Source organism: Physella acuta, unplaced genomic scaffold (assembly GCF_028476545.2).
Source record: "Physella acuta isolate Inbredline_101_S28 unplaced genomic scaffold, ASM2847654v3 ptg000008l, whole genome shotgun sequence".
NCBI lineage: Eukaryota > Metazoa > Mollusca > Gastropoda > Physidae > Physella > Physella acuta.
Genome location: NW_026731528.1, coordinates 1,305,479 through 1,322,519, shown reverse-complemented (window position 1 = coordinate 1,322,519; position 17,041 = coordinate 1,305,479). Strand labels below are relative to the sequence as shown.

The window sequence follows — 17,041 nt, the reverse complement described above, 5'->3', positions numbered from 1 at the left end:
TAATTATTTTTATTTCTGACTTAGTAAAGTTGCGTCGGCGAGTATGTTCCTCTTTTTGGCTTCAAATTCCTCTTTTTAGGCATAACTGTTCCTACTTTTGGCTGACAGGGGTAGGCATGTCTGCAAGTGCAAAACATTTCATCTGCCTATAGCTATTTCAAGTATATTTAAATGCCAACGTTAATGTGTTTTTTTCTTTAAATACAGCACTGTTAGTAACCAATTTACATTGTCTATATAAATTAATGGTGAGGGAAGGATTATATGAACCCAAACTGACCTCACAATTTACCATATTCTATATACAAAATGTCCATTTTGGTTGATTCCGAAAACAAAACTTTAATTTAAAGCAATTATGCATTTAAAACCTTTTAATATTGAATAAAAAACTAACTCATAATAATAAATAAAAATTTAAAATTAAATAATAAAATATATTACTGAAAGGAGTAAATCCCAAGAGTATCAAAATTCAAGCACACATACACAATATGTTATTGAATTAATATATTAGAAGTTTTTTAATAGCATTTTGTATATATCAGTGCTAGAGGGCAGAGTCTAAAACTCCAATTTTTATGTGAATGTCAAAATGGATGACCCCTACAGTTAATTGTGTTGATATTGGGTAGTTTTCCATTAAAACTTTTCTGACACTTTAATTTTTTTTTTATATTTTTTTTTGGAAAACTTTGATAGGGCTTCTTTTTTTTTAAAAGACAATGTTCAAATATATATACATTTTTTTTTTTACTTATTATGTGTTAAACAAAAAAATTAATATATCCAGACTAGAACTAGGGCTGATGATACTTTTGTTTCGTTTACTATTGCAGCATTTTTATAAAACATAATTGCGGAATAGGTTTTTAGTGTTTATAACTGAAATGTCATGGATTATCCTGTACTTTGCTAAGTAATTTCTTTTGTAATTCCAAATTATTATTATATTTAAAATGCTTTTATTTAATGATTCTGTTTAAAAAAAAGTTTGATTGGAGTATATTATCAGTATGTATGTTATGTTTATTTTAATGATTATTAAAGTAGTTGGGCAACTTTTGCTTTTATGATCAGTTTATCCTTGAATTGGCGACTGTGTGGCTTAACGGTAGTGCACCTGACTGATGACCCAAAAGTCTAGAGTTCTAATCGGATTAAGTCAGTGGACCTTCCCAGAGTTCGCCCAGTGGGGGAAAGTAAAGAAGACTGGGCATAGTGCTGACTACACTGTACCTTTATATGCCTTGGTCACAGAAACAGGTGAACTCAACTTCACTTCCCCCATTGACCATCAGATTCAAAAAGGAAACTTAACCTTATCCAGAAAGTACACACTGAAATTATAAATCAATCTTCTATGTCACTTGAGACTAAGCATAATCAGTTTATTGTGCTCATGTTAATCCATTTTGTTAAATAAATGTTGTGAACCATAAAAGAGGTGATAGTGTATTCTCCTGTAGCTGTTAAATTTTGAGTAATTCTACAACAGCTTTGAAAATTAAACTACTAATGTAAACTTCAAAGTTAACTTTAGGGGTTTAATTTTCAAAATTGTTGTAGAATTACTCATTTTTAAAGATTTTCTTTAGCAATCAATATGCTGTAAACTGCATTAAATGTTTTAAAATTTTAAGTTTCCTTTTTGTTTGATACATATTATGGGATGTCATAAATAAGCATCAATCTTCCAAAATGAAAATGAGACCCACCCCACAAAGACACATATATTCCTCTTGAAGTTTATTTTGCTGTCTTATCTCAGATGTTAAGAATTTACAATCCTGTGACTTGTCCACTATTTTTATATATCCAACTTTATATTTGAAATACAGCTATCATGACAAATTTTCAACTTTATCCATTCCTATGGTACATATAGAACAAATAAGCTTAACATCAAGCCTGCTTCCATAGCCTTTGTATGATAAATGTTTGTATATATTTACATACACACACACTCATGTAAATAAACACATGAATAACAATACATTAATTAATTTCTATTTATTTCATTTAAATTGACATTCAAATAAAATATTTAAAAACAGCAATACATTTGACAGTAATACACAGTGTGACTTGTGGACAGTACAAAAACATATATACATTTTGTGTATAATCATAAAACTTTGTAGCGGCCTCTGTTGATTGGCTGGTAGGAGTTTTGCTGAAAGTAAAAAAAAAAAAGAAAATATGTAAAACATTGACAAATTAATTTTTTTTAAAAAACTTTTTTTAAAAAGTGCGTTATAAAATGTCATAAAATGTAACAATATACATACCAGTCTAATGAGCTCTTCCTTAATCAGCCGAATGATTTCAGCTTTAGCTTTACTAATAGCCAGTTCACTAGTTGCTTCAATGGCCAGATAAAGTTTGCGCTCCCCTTCTTTTGGCTCTTTACCATGAGGGAAGTAAGATCCTCGCACTGTGATTCCAGCCTCTGAAAATTCTGAAATGGTAGCCAAAGCCTCCTGGGGAAATAAAACAAATGTGTTATAAAATTTTCCTGGTTAATAATTTAAAATATTGAATTTGAACAGGACTATGCCATTCAGAAAAGTGTATTATTTATGTGAAATGGCATACCCTGGATGTGACTTTCCACCTAGCTGTTTGAGGGAAATCGTTAATATCCAGTTCTTCCTCGTATCTCTTGAATGTTTCACCCGGGGCTGGTTCCATTGTTATCTGCTCCTCTTCTGACTGAGGTCTGTAACCAAGACGAGCATTCAACTTCTCCGCCAACTGTTCTGCTATAGTTTTTGACTGGAATAGTATCATTTTATTTTTGTTATTTAAATTTTAGGGTGAAAGTAGCTCATTTTTTAAATTGTAGAAATTTGTTTGTAACATAATAAACATAGTATAAAAATGAACTGGTGTTCATAATTGAAATGAATCTCTATCTTAATGATCTTTACTTTCTATTGAGAAACCATTATGAATTTTTAAATGCTAATTCATTGAGTGTAATTTGTTTTGTTGTTTTTTTTTAATTCTACATTTAAGTTCAAATTCTGCATCATACATTATTAAAAATTTAATTAATTTTCAAACTTATATTACAATACTTTTTTTGTAAATGAAAAACAAATCATAAACTAAATAGATACACAAGAAATAAATTAAGCCATGGATACTCACAGCCACTTGTGGCACTACAACAGAGTCTCCCTTCATTATAGCTATGGCTGCCTGCTGGCTGATATCTGGTGCCTCTGTGCCCAGATTTTTCTGGTAATTGATCCTTGCAGCCAATTTACGTGCCAACTCCAGTTTTTGTTGGTTGTTTTGGCCACCAAGATTTTGTGCACCAATGGCTTGGTTTATCATAGGCTTAGCTACATCAGTCACACGTTTACGGCTGGCAAACATATCCTCTATTTTCTGGTCAATCTAAATCAAGAAACAGTTTTTTAAAAAATTAAAATTTCAGTTTTAGTAAATGAATAATAATTAAACACATTCAAAAAGGAAAAATCTGATTTGTAAGAAGAAGAATAGCAAGTAAATCAAATACTCACAGACACAGCACCGCCATCTTCATCATCAGAATCATGCAGACCCAAAGCTGCCTTTTGCAGCTTCTTGCGTTCGTCTGCAAGCTGAGCTTCTGTCTCATCAAATTTAAAGCCTTTACCATGGAAACCACTGGAACTTTTGACAACTTTCCCTGACTAGAAATTGTAAATAATTTTCATTTGCACATTCAGCCAGAATAAATGAAATGAGTAGATTTAGATATATGCGAGGTAAGCTAAGCTTGTAAAATGAAAAACATAACTCACAGCTTTTGCCTCCTCCTTGTAAGTCTCCCATAGAGCCAGCAGGTCCTCAGGTACAGTAGAACCTGACAGTTCTACAGCCTTGATGATGTCACCTGCGTACCGACCCTGCTCAGCTGTGATGAATGTGTAAGCAAAACCTTTATTACCAGCTCTGCCTGTACGCCTGTGTTGAGGAAATTCATGCAGAATATTTAAGAACATATTTTCTAATATAAAACAAAGCTTATCAATTCACCTGTCTAAATACCACCACATGTAGTTTTAATGGTCAATACTTTTTCTTGTAATAATACAATATAGAACCCACACTAGTTTTGTTTAGAGAGATGATTACTCTATGTTTTGTAAGTATAGTGGTTATAATGCTGTTGAAGGGTGAAAGAAAGGAAATACACATTTTCTGGTGTTTTTTATTATGGATAAATCAGCAGGTTAGTGCTAGAGTTTAGGTTAGCCAATATTATTAACAATCCCAATATACACATGGGTATTAACATTTTGTTATACAATAAACATTTGGCGGACTGATCTTAATCATATTGTGTTGTCACTCATTGAGCTTATTGTGTAAATGTGCAACTAGTGTACTGTATCTTATCATCCTTCTGAGCTTTTATTAGTGTCAACCAACTCAGCTATAATAAGTGCTGAAGTTTAACAAAGAAAACAGCAAAAAAAGATACTAACCCACATCTGTGGACGTAATCCTCGTAATGGTTCGGACAATCATAATTAACAACGAGAATGAGCTGTTTAACGTCCAGACCTCTGGCAGCCACAGAGGTGGCGACCAGCAGCCTGATGGTCCCAGACTTGAAGTCATGGATGATGCTGTCCCTGTCGTACTGGTCAATGCCTCCATGCAGGGACAGGCACGTGTACGAGTGTTTGAGCAGGTCTTTCATCAGGTCATCAGCGTGTTCCTGTTTGTCCACAAACACCAGCACACTGCCACGCTCTGAGTAGAGGCCAAGCAATTCTAGCAACTTGAAAAACTTTTTGTCTTCTTCTATCAAGATCTGAAACAATTTACAACTATTTAGAACTAAATGAAACCAAAAGATCCTATTTTTAGAGGTTCTGTATATAAACACAATAAAAAAACAGGTGAAAAAACTGGCCTTACCACATTCTGTGTCACCTCCTTACAGACAACACTGCGACCACCAACTTGAACTTCTATTGGTTTATTTAGAATACGCCTGGCTAAAGCTTCCATTTGCCTTGGAAAAGTTGCAGAAAACATGACTGTCTGACGATCAGGACGGACATTATCTATGATTTTCATCACCTGTAGAACAAGGTATAAATTATTCAATGGATAACAGTAGTTTATTTTGTTGGATCAACATCTTTTTTAAAGTGAGTTAAAGTAAGAAACTAATCTTATTGAGACAACAAAAGATACCTGGGGTTCAAATCCCATATCAAACATTCTGTCAGCTTCATCTAGTACAATATATGTGACACGCCTTAAGTTGGTTACTCGACCTGAAAAAAGAAAAAGACTAATTTGCTTCATGGCATTCTGTGAATAATGTTGCATTTGTTTTGTCCTGATTGTTTTTAAGATAGTGTACATCCAGTTTTACAACCAGTTGCAAGTTTGATGACACTTGTATTCTAGACTGAGCCAAATTTTATGACATTTGTTGCACCAAATAAAATTATTCATACACTTTAGTCTATTTTCATCCAATGAAACAAATACTAAGCACTGGGTATAACTCCATAGTAATTCTAACCTAACATTGTATGTACACATGTATTTAATTAAACCCACCACTGTTGGCAGTCAACATGTCAATCATCCGACCAGGAGTGCAGACAATAATTTCACAGCCGCGCTTAAGCTCAGCTATTTGTTCAGATATGCCAGTCCCTCCATACACACACACAGCTCTCAAGCCATGAGCTTTGGTGAACTTCTTGCACTCAGCAGCAATCTGTAATGCCAACTCTCTGGTAGGAATCATCAAAATGGCTGCAAAAGTCATGTCATCTAAGTTATATCAGCAAAAGCCATGTCATTTAAGTTATATAAGCCTAAGTCATTCTCTTTCTACTGCTATTTATTTTAGTGCAACTACTATACAGAACTAAAGTCTACTTATATATAGTTATAAAGTTTTAAAAAAACAAAATAAAATATGAATTATTTCATAACCAAACAACTTTTTTTTTAAATTAATTTTGTTTTGAAATGCTGAAAGTCTAATGAATTTTTAGTGTATCTAAATTTTTAGCTAGTGTTCTTATCTTACCAATGGGTCCATCATTTTCCTCAAGTGGAGGCTGATCTAGTATGTGTCGAATCATGGGCAACACAAAGGCTAGAGTTTTGCCACTACCTGTCTTAGCAATACCAATGACATCTCTGCCAGACATGATGGCAGGTATAGCTTGAGCTTGAATAGGTGTTGGTTTCTCATACTTGTGTCTGAGGTCAATATTTCGTTTGTTAATCATTTTTATCAGATGTGTGACAACTGTATAACTAATTTAAACATTTGTAAAGCCTTTTTGTGTTGGTGATACATTGGGTAATATTTAGACTGTGTTTACAAATATTCCAGTGGTAAAAAAAAACTTACTTTTTAAGAGCTTCCATGGCTTTTTTACTAACACCACACTGTGCCCAGGTTTTGATGGGTTTTGGGCAATGTTTGCCTCTGACTGTGATACCTTCTAGCTCATTGCGGAGTGCTTCCACCTCTATTTTTTTTAAAGAATAAGACAATTTTGATGAATATAAGAAAAAAAATTATTTTTTAATATTTGATAAAAACCAAAAAAAGAACTTGTTAAAGTTATTATAAAATACATCAAGAATTGTTATCAATAAAATAATATACATAACCTACAACCACAACCCTGTGTGCACTATATGATAAAATGGTGTGCAACTGGAATGGTCAATGTTACAATAAAATAGTATTAAAATTTACCTTCTGGTGTCATTTTAGCTATTTCAGGGACTTCCACATAAAATGATTTTCTGAATGAGGCGTAATAGATTTTCTCATGATCAACTGCTCCAAGATCCTACATACAAAAAAAATGCTCAAAATTTTTATAATGAAAAATTGAAAACTGAACTGGCCGTATAATGCAATGTAATTATTTTTTAATCTTACCTTTTTCCGCTTATTTAAATTTGCCATTGTTGAATCCAAGTCCTCTTCTTCTTCCTCTGAAGAATACTGACAATAGAAGACAATAAAAATAGCTTATTATCCCAGTTTTACACACAAAAAAACAATCTATACATATTTTATAAAACCAGTATTAAAATTTATATTAGTACACTCTCACCTACTATTATGGTAACCAAAATGAAGGTTCTCACCTCTAAAGCATCCATGTTATTTAACATCAATTCTCCCTTGTCTTTCCCAGGATTTTCAACTTTTTTCTTTACTACTGTTGTGATGCGAGTTACGACCTTTCCTTGAATCTGAACAGCAAAAAACATCCATTGATTAATAGTCTTCTTATTAGTGAGGTCTATATAACAGTTAACTTTATGGAATAAACAATATGCATTTACCAAGTTAGACGGAAAAAAATAAATGAACAGAGTAAAACTGGTTTTCATTCCAACTATGATTCTGCTTGATTAAATACTTACATCAGATTCTCCTAAAGGTATCTTATCCTTGTCTTTTAAAACTTTGACCTCGTCATTGACAGACTAAACAAGCAAGGAAACAAAACAAATATTTAGTACAGGTTTATATTGATATACCCGAGAAAAAACTTAACAAACGAAAATCTACCTGCATGTAGGCATCTAGTGGATCTAACTCATCATCTTCATGTTTCTTTTCCCCGCTACCATCTTCTTCTTCATCATCATCATCTTCTAGAGTCCATTTTCTAGAAACTGGTGCAAAGTTAACAGGGACAAGTTCCTGAGTTTTTTTACGTTCCGCTCGCCACTGTTCAATTCTTTCTCTTCGTTTTTGCATTTCAACTTCCAGTCGTTTTTGTTCTTCTTCCTTTTAAAGGTAATAAGAGAAGATTTCTTTTAAGCAAAACATAACAGAATAAGACATTACAGAAAAACTTGTAAGTGACATAGATTTTGTACAAATGAAAAACTCACAAATACAAATGTTTTCAATAAGAGCTGAACCAGCCTTATAACAAGTCATCATGAACTGTCGGCTGAACAGCACTCACCTTATAACAAGTCACCATGAACTGTCAGCTGAACAGCACTCACCTTATAACAAGTCACCATGAAGTATCAGCTGAACAGCACTCACCTTATAACAAGTCACCATGAACTGTCAGCTGAACAGCACTCACCTTATAACAAGTCACCATGAACTGTCAGCTGAACAGCACTCACCTTATAACAAGTCACCATGAACTGTCAGCTGAACAGCACTCACCTTATAACAAGTCACCATGAACTGTCAGCTGAACAGCACTCACCTTATAACAAGTCACCATGAGCTGTCAGCTGAACAGCACTCACCTTATAACAAGTCACCATGAGCTGTCAGCTGAACAGCACTCACCTTATAACAAGTCACCATGAACTGTCAGCTGAACAGCACTCACCTTTTAACAAGTCACCATGAACTGTCAGCTGAACAGCACTCACCTTATAACAAGTCACCATGAACTGTCAGCTGAACAGCACTCACCTTATAACAAGTCACCATGAACTGTCAGCTGAACAGCACTCACCTTATAACAAGTCACCATGAACTGTCAGCTGAACAGCACTCACCTTATAACAAGTCACCATGAACTGTCAGCTGAACAGCACTCACCTTATCAATGGGCTCATCTTTAGCTTTACTGTCAGTTGTGGGCTGAGAAACCTTCTTCCTCTCAGGGGTGGGAGATTTTGATGAAGCTTTCTTGGTCTTTACAGGTGAGGAAGACCTACTTCTTGATCTTCGTTTACTATTTTACAACAGAGTACACACAATAAATGACACAAATACATCATGATTTTTTTAACTGTAGTAAAAAAATTAATAAGCATCAAACAATGGACCAGCTATTTTTTTATTTTTTTTTAAAAGTAGTCTGGAGAAGTTGTGTTGACAAAATAATTATTTACAAGTAATACAAGGGGCTCTACTCCTGCAAGTGTACACATTGAATGTAAACTTAATAAATTATGTAATAATGTTTAACATATCTAATTTAGTCTACATTCAGTATCTCAATGTTATTATCAATTTCTTCTATATCCCAGGAGGGGCAACAGGCAAACCTAACCTAACTAACGTTATTGATAACAGTTCCAACTGGAAATAGCCCTAATTTGTTTTTTATTATTATTATTAGAGAATGTTGACTAAGTTATGAAGAAATCAATAAATAATAAAGAGGGGTAGCAGCTTACTTTCTATCTCTGGAGGATGAACGTTTTCTTTTATCTCTGCGATCCCTGTCTCTTGACCTACTTCTTTTTCTTTCCCTCGAACGTGACCTACGAAGCCTGTCTCTAGAGCGAGAACGTCTAGATCTGCTTCGTGACCTGCTACGTTTCTTCCTATCTCTGTCTCTTGATGAAGACCTTTTACGATAAGACCTGTAGGGCAGAAAGTTAATTCAATTTAAGTAGAGTTGACGGCCGATCTGCGTTATGGCCAACGCTGCGTTCATTCTCTGGTTTTCAGCCTGTAGCTACTGTATTTTGATGTTTTATGCAAAACCACAGTGTTTAGCACGTCATATTTTCATTTATGAAAAAAAATAGCTTTTATAGATAGATAGCTAACTGTAAATGTCAAGGTTTTCTCTACTAAAATTAGAAAAAAGGGATGATTTAGCGATATTTGGTCCCTATTGGTTCCCTTACCCCAACTGCGCTCACAACTCAAAATATTGCTTATTAAATAAGAATTTAGAGGAAGGAGAGGGAAAGCATGACCTAGTTTGCCATAAGGTTCATTGGACCTGGCAGGCTCAGCGGGAGTCAAGTGACCAGGCTAGCTTCCAGGTGGGATAAGTGGGTCACGTGACTTGCTCTTAATAGGTAGGCTGAGTGAGGATCAATGAAATATTTAAACATACTTATAGGCCAACACAGTGATTGTCTTGAGCAATTAGGAGGTTCACAGCTGGGATTTGAATTTCAGAATTATCTCCAATGTTACGCGTAGGAATACAAAATGACTCATATACAACATTATAGTAGAATGGATGCAGAGCTACAGGATACTTTTGGTTTATTTGTATCTGAAATGCCATTCAATAGCGCCTGCCTAATGGTCCAAAAATGGCAAAATGGACGGAGAATTCTGCTGAGAGGTATGAATGATCTAAATCTAGATCTGTGTAGAAAAACATCAAATCTAAGAATAGTTTTAGATTTTAGAATAAGAATAAACTAATTCTAACTAATTGCTAATAAAAAAAATCGACATGGGACTCCTGATTGACTCATGGGTTTGACCAAGATTTTGCGGCAAAAAAACAGGCCGCAACAACAACCTAACTCTTTTAAAGCAGTTATAATCCACTTTAAATACACATAAGCTACACATAATCATTTCAATACAAAGAATAGTTAAACACTTACCGGCTGTCTCTGGGCATTATTATTAATTATTTATTTCTCTAGGAGAGGACGTTAAATATTAAAAACTAATTATACAATCTCCAAAATATAGTTTTCTGATAACAGCCATACTGCCACAAATGGGTATCAATATGTCGCTAATTATTTACTTACGATAGGCTATATTTTTTTACGTCATTGTTGTGGCTCTACGTAGGATTTTTGGCATCGAGCCTTGGGTCACTATCTACGCATATTTAAACTTTGTATTAATTATATTATAATTATAATAACTAAAAAGGTCTTCATATCAGTATGTTTGAGTACTGTTTCGAAGTCAGAAAATAATCACCATTTTTTTTGCCAAATAGTTTCCTTCCCAAAAATAAACAAATCATCAAGCTTTTAACTTCAGGTTAAGCAAACGTATTTTCCTGCTTATAGCACAAAACCATGAAGCATTTTCATATTTCTGATGTCGCCAACGGGCACTTCTTGGATTAATTCCCCCCCCCTCCCCAGGGGAGGGCGGGGGAGGAGCGGACACTGGTTACAGTATATATTTTCTATATAAACTATACTTATTATCTATTTCGTCTGAAAAGGGGTCTTCCATAAATTACGTCACATTTGTAGGGAGGAGGAGGGGGTCCGTAATTTTATGACGGTGTGTAATGAGGGGGAGGGGGGAGTTCAAATGGTTAGACGTCACACTTTTGCATTATTAAAAAGCAATGTTAGAAAACGAATTTTAGCCGTTATTTCGCGTTTTAGAAAACTGTTTTAATAAGGGAGGTCGGACTTATGAGCAGAGTTTCTTCCAGGCATCTCTTCGGGGGGGCTTCGCCCCCCCCCCCCCCCTCGAAAATTTTTTACCGCCCCCCCCCCCCCCCCAAACGAAATGAAATTTATATAATTTATATAGAAAATATATACTTTTAACAGTATCCGCCCCCCCCCCCCCCCGAAGAAAGTCTACCGCCCCCCCCCCCCGAAAATTTCAAGTGCCCCCTCCCCCGGAGAAAAAAGTCTGGAAGAAACACTGCTTATGAGATGATATGTGAAAAGGGTATAGGAAGTTCAGAAAGTGTTTTTGCATGTAAAAAAAATATTTAAGTCATGTTGTTAGATACCGAGTTTTAGTCGGACTTTGTCGCGTTTAAAAATACTTTTTTTTAATTCATATTTTTTTAATTGCTCAACAGCTAAGTAAATATATTTTTAAATCGCTGTTTAAATGGTGGAGAGGTTAGACTGTAGTGTGACGTTATTTTATAGGAGGTGCCTGGCTCTGACGTTAGAAAAGGGACATGGTAAAAATGATTTTAAAGAGCGTTCATAAATTACCGCTGTAACAGTATTTTTCATTTTTAGACGATTTTCTAAATAAAAAACTGATCAACACCTAATGTTGACTAGCTCAATTAAAAAAATTAATCGCAGTCTCAAACGAGGAAAAGTGTGTTTTGTAGAAGGGTGGGAAGTGGGAGGCACTGAAGTGTGATTTCATTTTAGGGTGTCTGGGGTTGGGGTATAAAATCGTAAAAAGGCGTATACGTCATTTATGGAGAAACCATAAAGCAAGTAATGTCCTACATTATTTCAATTTAATATCATCAACAGGCCCGTATGAGACATAGATGTTTTCCAGTAGCGGGACTTATCTGGCAAAGATCCTGAGACATAATCTGTATCTGTAATATCTACTACTACTACTACTGTTCATTGTTCACGCGGAAGGCTTGTAGAGCACAGAGACGCAACCACTTCTCCAGACAATTTCCTCTAAGTTAGGTCCATTGTGTTCCAGCCGCTGCGGCTTTTGCCTCACTGTCGGATCATTTTTACATTGTTTTCTATTTTTTTAGCCTAAGCCCTACCCACTTTTTCTTCTCATCGCGGATACGAATCTTCAACGTTGGTTTGCGCAGGGATCCCTGCTAATAGATTGCCGAAAATAAAACTTAAAATTGTGCTTCCGCTTAGCCCACACGTGTAAACAGTAAACAATTCAAAAAGACTACAATACTGAGTTATAGAATCTAGATCTAGATATTGATCTAGTTATAAATTATATAATAGGGTATTTGTTCTTCTTTTTAAAAATAGTAACCTGCATCGTTTCCTAATCTAGATTTCTAGATCTAGAATCTAAAATACTACAACACCTTAAAATTATCTTTTTCAGATGAGTTTTAGAGGGCGAGGTGGACGTGGTGGTGGAGGGGGTAAGTTTTTTTTTTTTTTATTTCGAATTATTTAATTTCTGTTTTAGTGTTGTTGGTTAACAACGACATGATAAATGAATGTAGAGCCTAGAATCAACATCTAGTTAGTATTAGTAGGCTTTTAGAATCTTGGGTAATCTATCGTTTTGGGTACGTAAAATCGCCCGCGATTTGTAATGTGAAAAACAGGTGACTCCTTAAATTTTAATAATTATTTTACATTTTGAGGAGGATTTATGTTTTAAAAAATTCAAAAATGTTTCCTTGATTCATTTATGTACCTGTTTTTAAACAATTGAATTAAAACTTTTCCGTAATAAATGAAGACTAGCGATGTTTCCAACAGATGCAATCATGCTCATTTACTATAGCAGCCATCTTGTCTAAGTTTTATTTTTATAAGCTTTTAGTTTTAGCGCCAGATTCAGGGGGAAGTCACTCTATTTTACAAATGGCTGCTGTTTATATAGCAAATCTTGCTCTCAGACACTGCTGTTTAAAGTTAATTTCTGGCCTATATCGATATATTAAGCCATTGATTTAGGTTTATTATTCATTTATCTATAATATTTGACACAAAAGTATGACAATATAATTCTATTAAAGCCTTGACAATGAGGCAACGTTTTCGTACATAAATAGCCGCGGGCGATTTTACGTACCCAAAACGATAGATTACCAATCTTGTTCTACAGCCTAAGAAATTTAAAATAAAATTCTTCAAAAAATAGACTACTGGGAAAAAGATTTTTCGCCCCACCTAGTGTCCTAGTCAGCAGAAGATAGTTCTGCTCATGCGCAGTGACCTATGGCTAGGTTTAGGGGTAGGGTTAGGGCTAGAGTTCACGCATGTGCAGTACCATCGAAAACATCTCCACGAAGGCAAGTCGTAGTTTCTCTCCATTTCGCATGCATATCTTTTTCCGGCTAGTATCAGCCTCAAAAATAAGGGTGACCAACACTACAAAAAAATGGACTAAAACTAGCTAGAAAATCTAGTAAACTACACTTGTAACTAGATCTACACCCAGTGATTCCAGTGACTAGATCTAGTAGATTAGCTAGAATCTAGTCTATTCTAAAATCACTCAAAAATGTAGCCGGTAGCCTAAACTACTACTAACTAGGCCTAAATGATTCTCGAATCTAATATTAGTTTTTACAAACAAACTGCAGAACCCAAGCACTGCAGTTAAGGTCACAGCACATGCCTAAAACTATTGGGTTTAGTATCTTCTGCCGACCAAATGCAGACACTAGGGTGAAATTTTTTTTTCCGAGTAATCACTTCTGACTAACGTCAGCTATTATTCCAGAAAGATTATAGCAGTAAAAATTTAGTAAAACGATGCCGGAATCCACTTGAAGTACTGTGTGCATCATACTTCATCTGTGCGGTCTTTTTACATTTAAAGTTTGGATAGATTGATTTATTTTAATACTATAGTATGTTAAATAAGCCTACTGTTTTACCAATCATTTTGAATTGCTAATTATTATTTTTAACTAGCCTATACTAAAGTTATTTCTCTGTTTCATTCACTGATTAAAATTATAATAGACCTAATTTACTACTAGTCAGATGCTATGAGTAGCCAACATTTTCTCTAATGATTCCACTACTTGATAAAGACAAAAAAAAGTATTGCGTCAAATATAGTTTTACTATTTAAGCCTAACAAGGATATGTTTTATTTAATATACATCAAAAAGACAGTTGCCAGCAATTAGGTTTTATCAACATTCATCACATTTTTCATTCTGAATGTATTATTTCCTGCTCAAATCATGTCATGTACTGTTACAGGTTTTCGTGGTGGTCGAGGAGGCGGTCGTGGTCGCGGAGGAGGTGGGTTTGGCAACAGATGGCAAGATCAAGGTCCGCCAGAGGAAGTAATGGGTAAGCAACTTAAAGCCTTTATATTTTGGTACATACAGTTACATGCTTACAGATGTATGTTATGGCTTAGTGTAGGCTTTATTACATTAAAAACTGTGTATTATCTATTTGAAAGGAATCGACTTATTGCTTTATCTTTGTACATGTTTCTATTTGTACATGATTCTAAAATGTTTCTTTATTTTAGAAATTGGGTACATGACCCATACATGTGAAGAAGATTTAGTTCTTAAATGCACAAGTGACAAGGTTCCCTACTTCAACGCACCTATTTATCTAAAGAATAAAGAGCAAATAGGAAAAGTAGATGAAATCTTTGGACCTATAAAAGATTTTGTATCCTTAAATAATTTAATTTTTAACAAATATATAAATATATATTTCAGCTTTTTCAATCAACTTAATTGTGTCAGCTAATCAAACCGTTTCTTGTTAAATAATGTTACATTTAAGATTAGCTTAATTATTATTAATATTGATAGTTATTTACCTTAATGGAGTTTTAGTTTTTTTCTGTGAAATTATCTGAAAATATGAAGGCAACCTCTTTTGAAAAGGCAGCTAAGGTAAATTGATACAATTATATTTTTTAAGGCTTATTATTAAGGCTTATCATTATTTAATTATTACATAATTATTTAGATTTTGTAATAGAACTTGATGAGGTTATACATACATTTGAAACAGTAAAAAAAAAAATTGGAAATGATAAGATTAACAGTCATGCAGCTGATAAGGTAATTTGTTAGTAGAACTCCAAATTCTAACTGAAATACTTTTACTAAGTAGATACTCTGGAGTACTGTCAGAGTAGTACATCAGTTTGTGATAAATAGTACACATTGTGGATGTTGTAGAATCACATGATTGATGTGTAGATCAAGATGAAATGAATAGTGCCATGAACAGTTAGGGAAGTACTAAATATAGTACTTACCTAACCTGAATTTTTTTGCTTCAACAAACACAATAACACTTCTTTCAACTAGGCTGATATCGGTAGTCCCTTAGTGACACAATTTTAAAAATTAAAATAAAGCAATACTGATCTGTCCTTAAAAAACTATTTATAAAATGCTAATGGTATATAACCATTTAATTCCAGTTTTACATTGATCCTGCAAAACTTTTACCACTAGCCAGGTTTTTAGCCAAACCTGCGGGTCCAAGAGGTGCTGGAAAGAGAGGTAAGATTTTGGTGTCATTGGCAGAATGTATCATTTTACAAGAGAAATATTAGCAGCTGCCTTGTTTTTCATTTTTTCCCTGTTCATTGCATAGTTAACTAAAGAAGTTTTTTTCCCTGTACTTAACTAACTACTGTGAATTAGCAAGGCCTTTAGTTTTGTATAACGGGCTTGAAATGTGATGTCTTTGTCAGTGAATAAGCAAAAACCAACTTTAAATGTTAACATTGTGTCATATTAGAAACATTTTTTCTGTTGCAGGAGGTGGTGGCAGAGGTGGCTTTGACAGAGGTAGAGGTGGACGGGGTGGATTTGATCGAGGCAGAGGGGGGCGTGGTGGATTTGACAGAGGACGTGGTGGCAGGGGTGGATTTGGTCGTGGTGGTGGTGACAGGGGAGGAAGGGGTGGCTTTAACAGGGGTGGAGGTAATCGAGGAGGTTTCAACAGCAGCTTTGGTAATAGATAGTTTGTGGCTTTGGTAATAAACAGTTTTGGATGCATGATCATGGTGTGAGTGTGTGTGAATGTTATATTTTTATGTACATCATACGTTTTTTTAATGCTGAGCAATCCTTCAAACATACTTTGTTTCACAAGGGTGGCCAAATTATAATTTTGTGACATGTTACTGTTAATTAAATATCTGATAAGGAATTTGTCTGGTAATAGTTTTTATCCTAGATAACAGATGTATAATGATATGAAAGATTGGTTTTAAGTGATTGTTAAAATGCTTGTTCCATTCATTTGTAAATACTCACATTCATATTCCTGTCATCTTGCAAGAAAATTCATTCATAATAATAAAAAAAATTCAAATGATTTTAATTTGTTAGTTTTTAAATTTTATATAAAAAGAATATCCATTTCAAATTATGTCAAAATAAAACTGACAAATTATGAAACAGCTTTTGTAATGCATTATCATTGGGAGTTGTGTATTCTTTAGCTGTAATCGTACATTATACTTTACAAAACACATGGGGCAGATGAAGCAAAGTTTATCTGCTTCAGAGATTTCAACATATGAAGGGATAGTGTGGTCATCGCTATGCCCAGCCACCTTGGTTTCCCTAACATTCAACTAACTTGAACCCGGATTCAAACTCAAGACTTTCAAGTTAGAAAGAATCTAATATATAATATCTAAAAAATATATTACATGGGGGGTGTGTGGGGAATATACTTTTTATTAGAGAAAACTATAGCATGGATTGATAAAGTGCAATGTGGTAGGTAAAGCACAGATACTGTGAGAGCTATCCTTTAATGTTTGCATTGAAGTTCGTGTTTAAGTTATTATTTGTGTAAAATATTTCCTAAACCCAAGCAATGCCATATATATGCTGCTTAATAAAAAAAAAAAGTCATAGTCCTTTACAGATTGGTTTTT

At 34.2% G+C, this 17,041-nt stretch overlaps 2 protein-coding genes across 2 annotated transcripts; one reads left to right on the top strand and one right to left on the bottom strand.

The window, feature by feature from the left end:
* Positions 1-2,006: 2,006 nt before the first annotated feature.
* LOC131957264 (putative ATP-dependent RNA helicase DDX46) lies at positions 2,007-10,470 on the bottom strand. Its single transcript, XM_059322027.1, has 20 exons — positions 10,354-10,470; positions 9,172-9,360; positions 8,588-8,723; positions 7,580-7,801; positions 7,432-7,494; positions 7,150-7,257; positions 6,938-7,003; positions 6,749-6,845; positions 6,395-6,515; positions 6,065-6,240; positions 5,584-5,784; positions 5,209-5,291; positions 4,927-5,091; positions 4,488-4,819; positions 3,801-3,963; positions 3,537-3,689; positions 3,157-3,408; positions 2,599-2,778; positions 2,292-2,483; positions 2,007-2,176 (listed from the first exon to the last, which is right to left on the bottom strand). Exons 1-20 carry the CDS (start codon positions 10,368-10,370, stop codon positions 2,129-2,131), a joined length of 2,964 nt encoding a protein of 987 aa, XP_059178010.1. The 5' UTR covers positions 10,371-10,470; the 3' UTR covers positions 2,007-2,128.
* Positions 10,471-12,324: 1,854 nt separating this feature from the next.
* On the top strand, positions 12,325-16,435 carry LOC131957176 (H/ACA ribonucleoprotein complex subunit 1). The gene is made up of 7 exons (XM_059321937.1): positions 12,325-12,415; positions 12,521-12,560; positions 14,368-14,460; positions 14,648-14,796; positions 14,967-15,026; positions 15,566-15,647; positions 15,909-16,435. Exons 2-7 carry the CDS (start codon positions 12,521-12,523, stop codon positions 16,112-16,114), a joined length of 630 nt encoding a protein of 209 aa, XP_059177920.1. The 5' UTR covers positions 12,325-12,415; the 3' UTR covers positions 16,115-16,435.
* Positions 16,436-17,041: the final 606 nt, after the last annotated feature.

Coding starts and splice junctions, on each gene's coding strand:
- LOC131957176 (XM_059321937.1), top strand. CDS start 12,521: ATGAGTTTTAGAGGGCGAGGTGGACGTGGTGGTGGAGGGG. Junction 12,561..14,367: donor TGGACGTGGTGGTGGAGGGG/GTAAGTTTTTTT, acceptor GTACTGTTACAG/GTTTTCGTGGTGGTCGAGGA. Junction 14,797..14,966: donor TTGGACCTATAAAAGATTTT/GTATCCTTAAAT, acceptor ATGGAGTTTTAG/TTTTTTTCTGTGAAATTATC.
- LOC131957264 (XM_059322027.1), bottom strand. Junction 5,092..5,208: donor ATATGGGATTTGAACCCCAG/GTATCTTTTGTT, acceptor CTTGTTCTACAG/GTGATGAAAATCATAGATAA. Junction 2,177..2,291: donor AGGAAGAGCTCATTAGACTG/GTATGTATATTG, acceptor TTTTACTTTCAG/CAAAACTCCTACCAGCCAAT.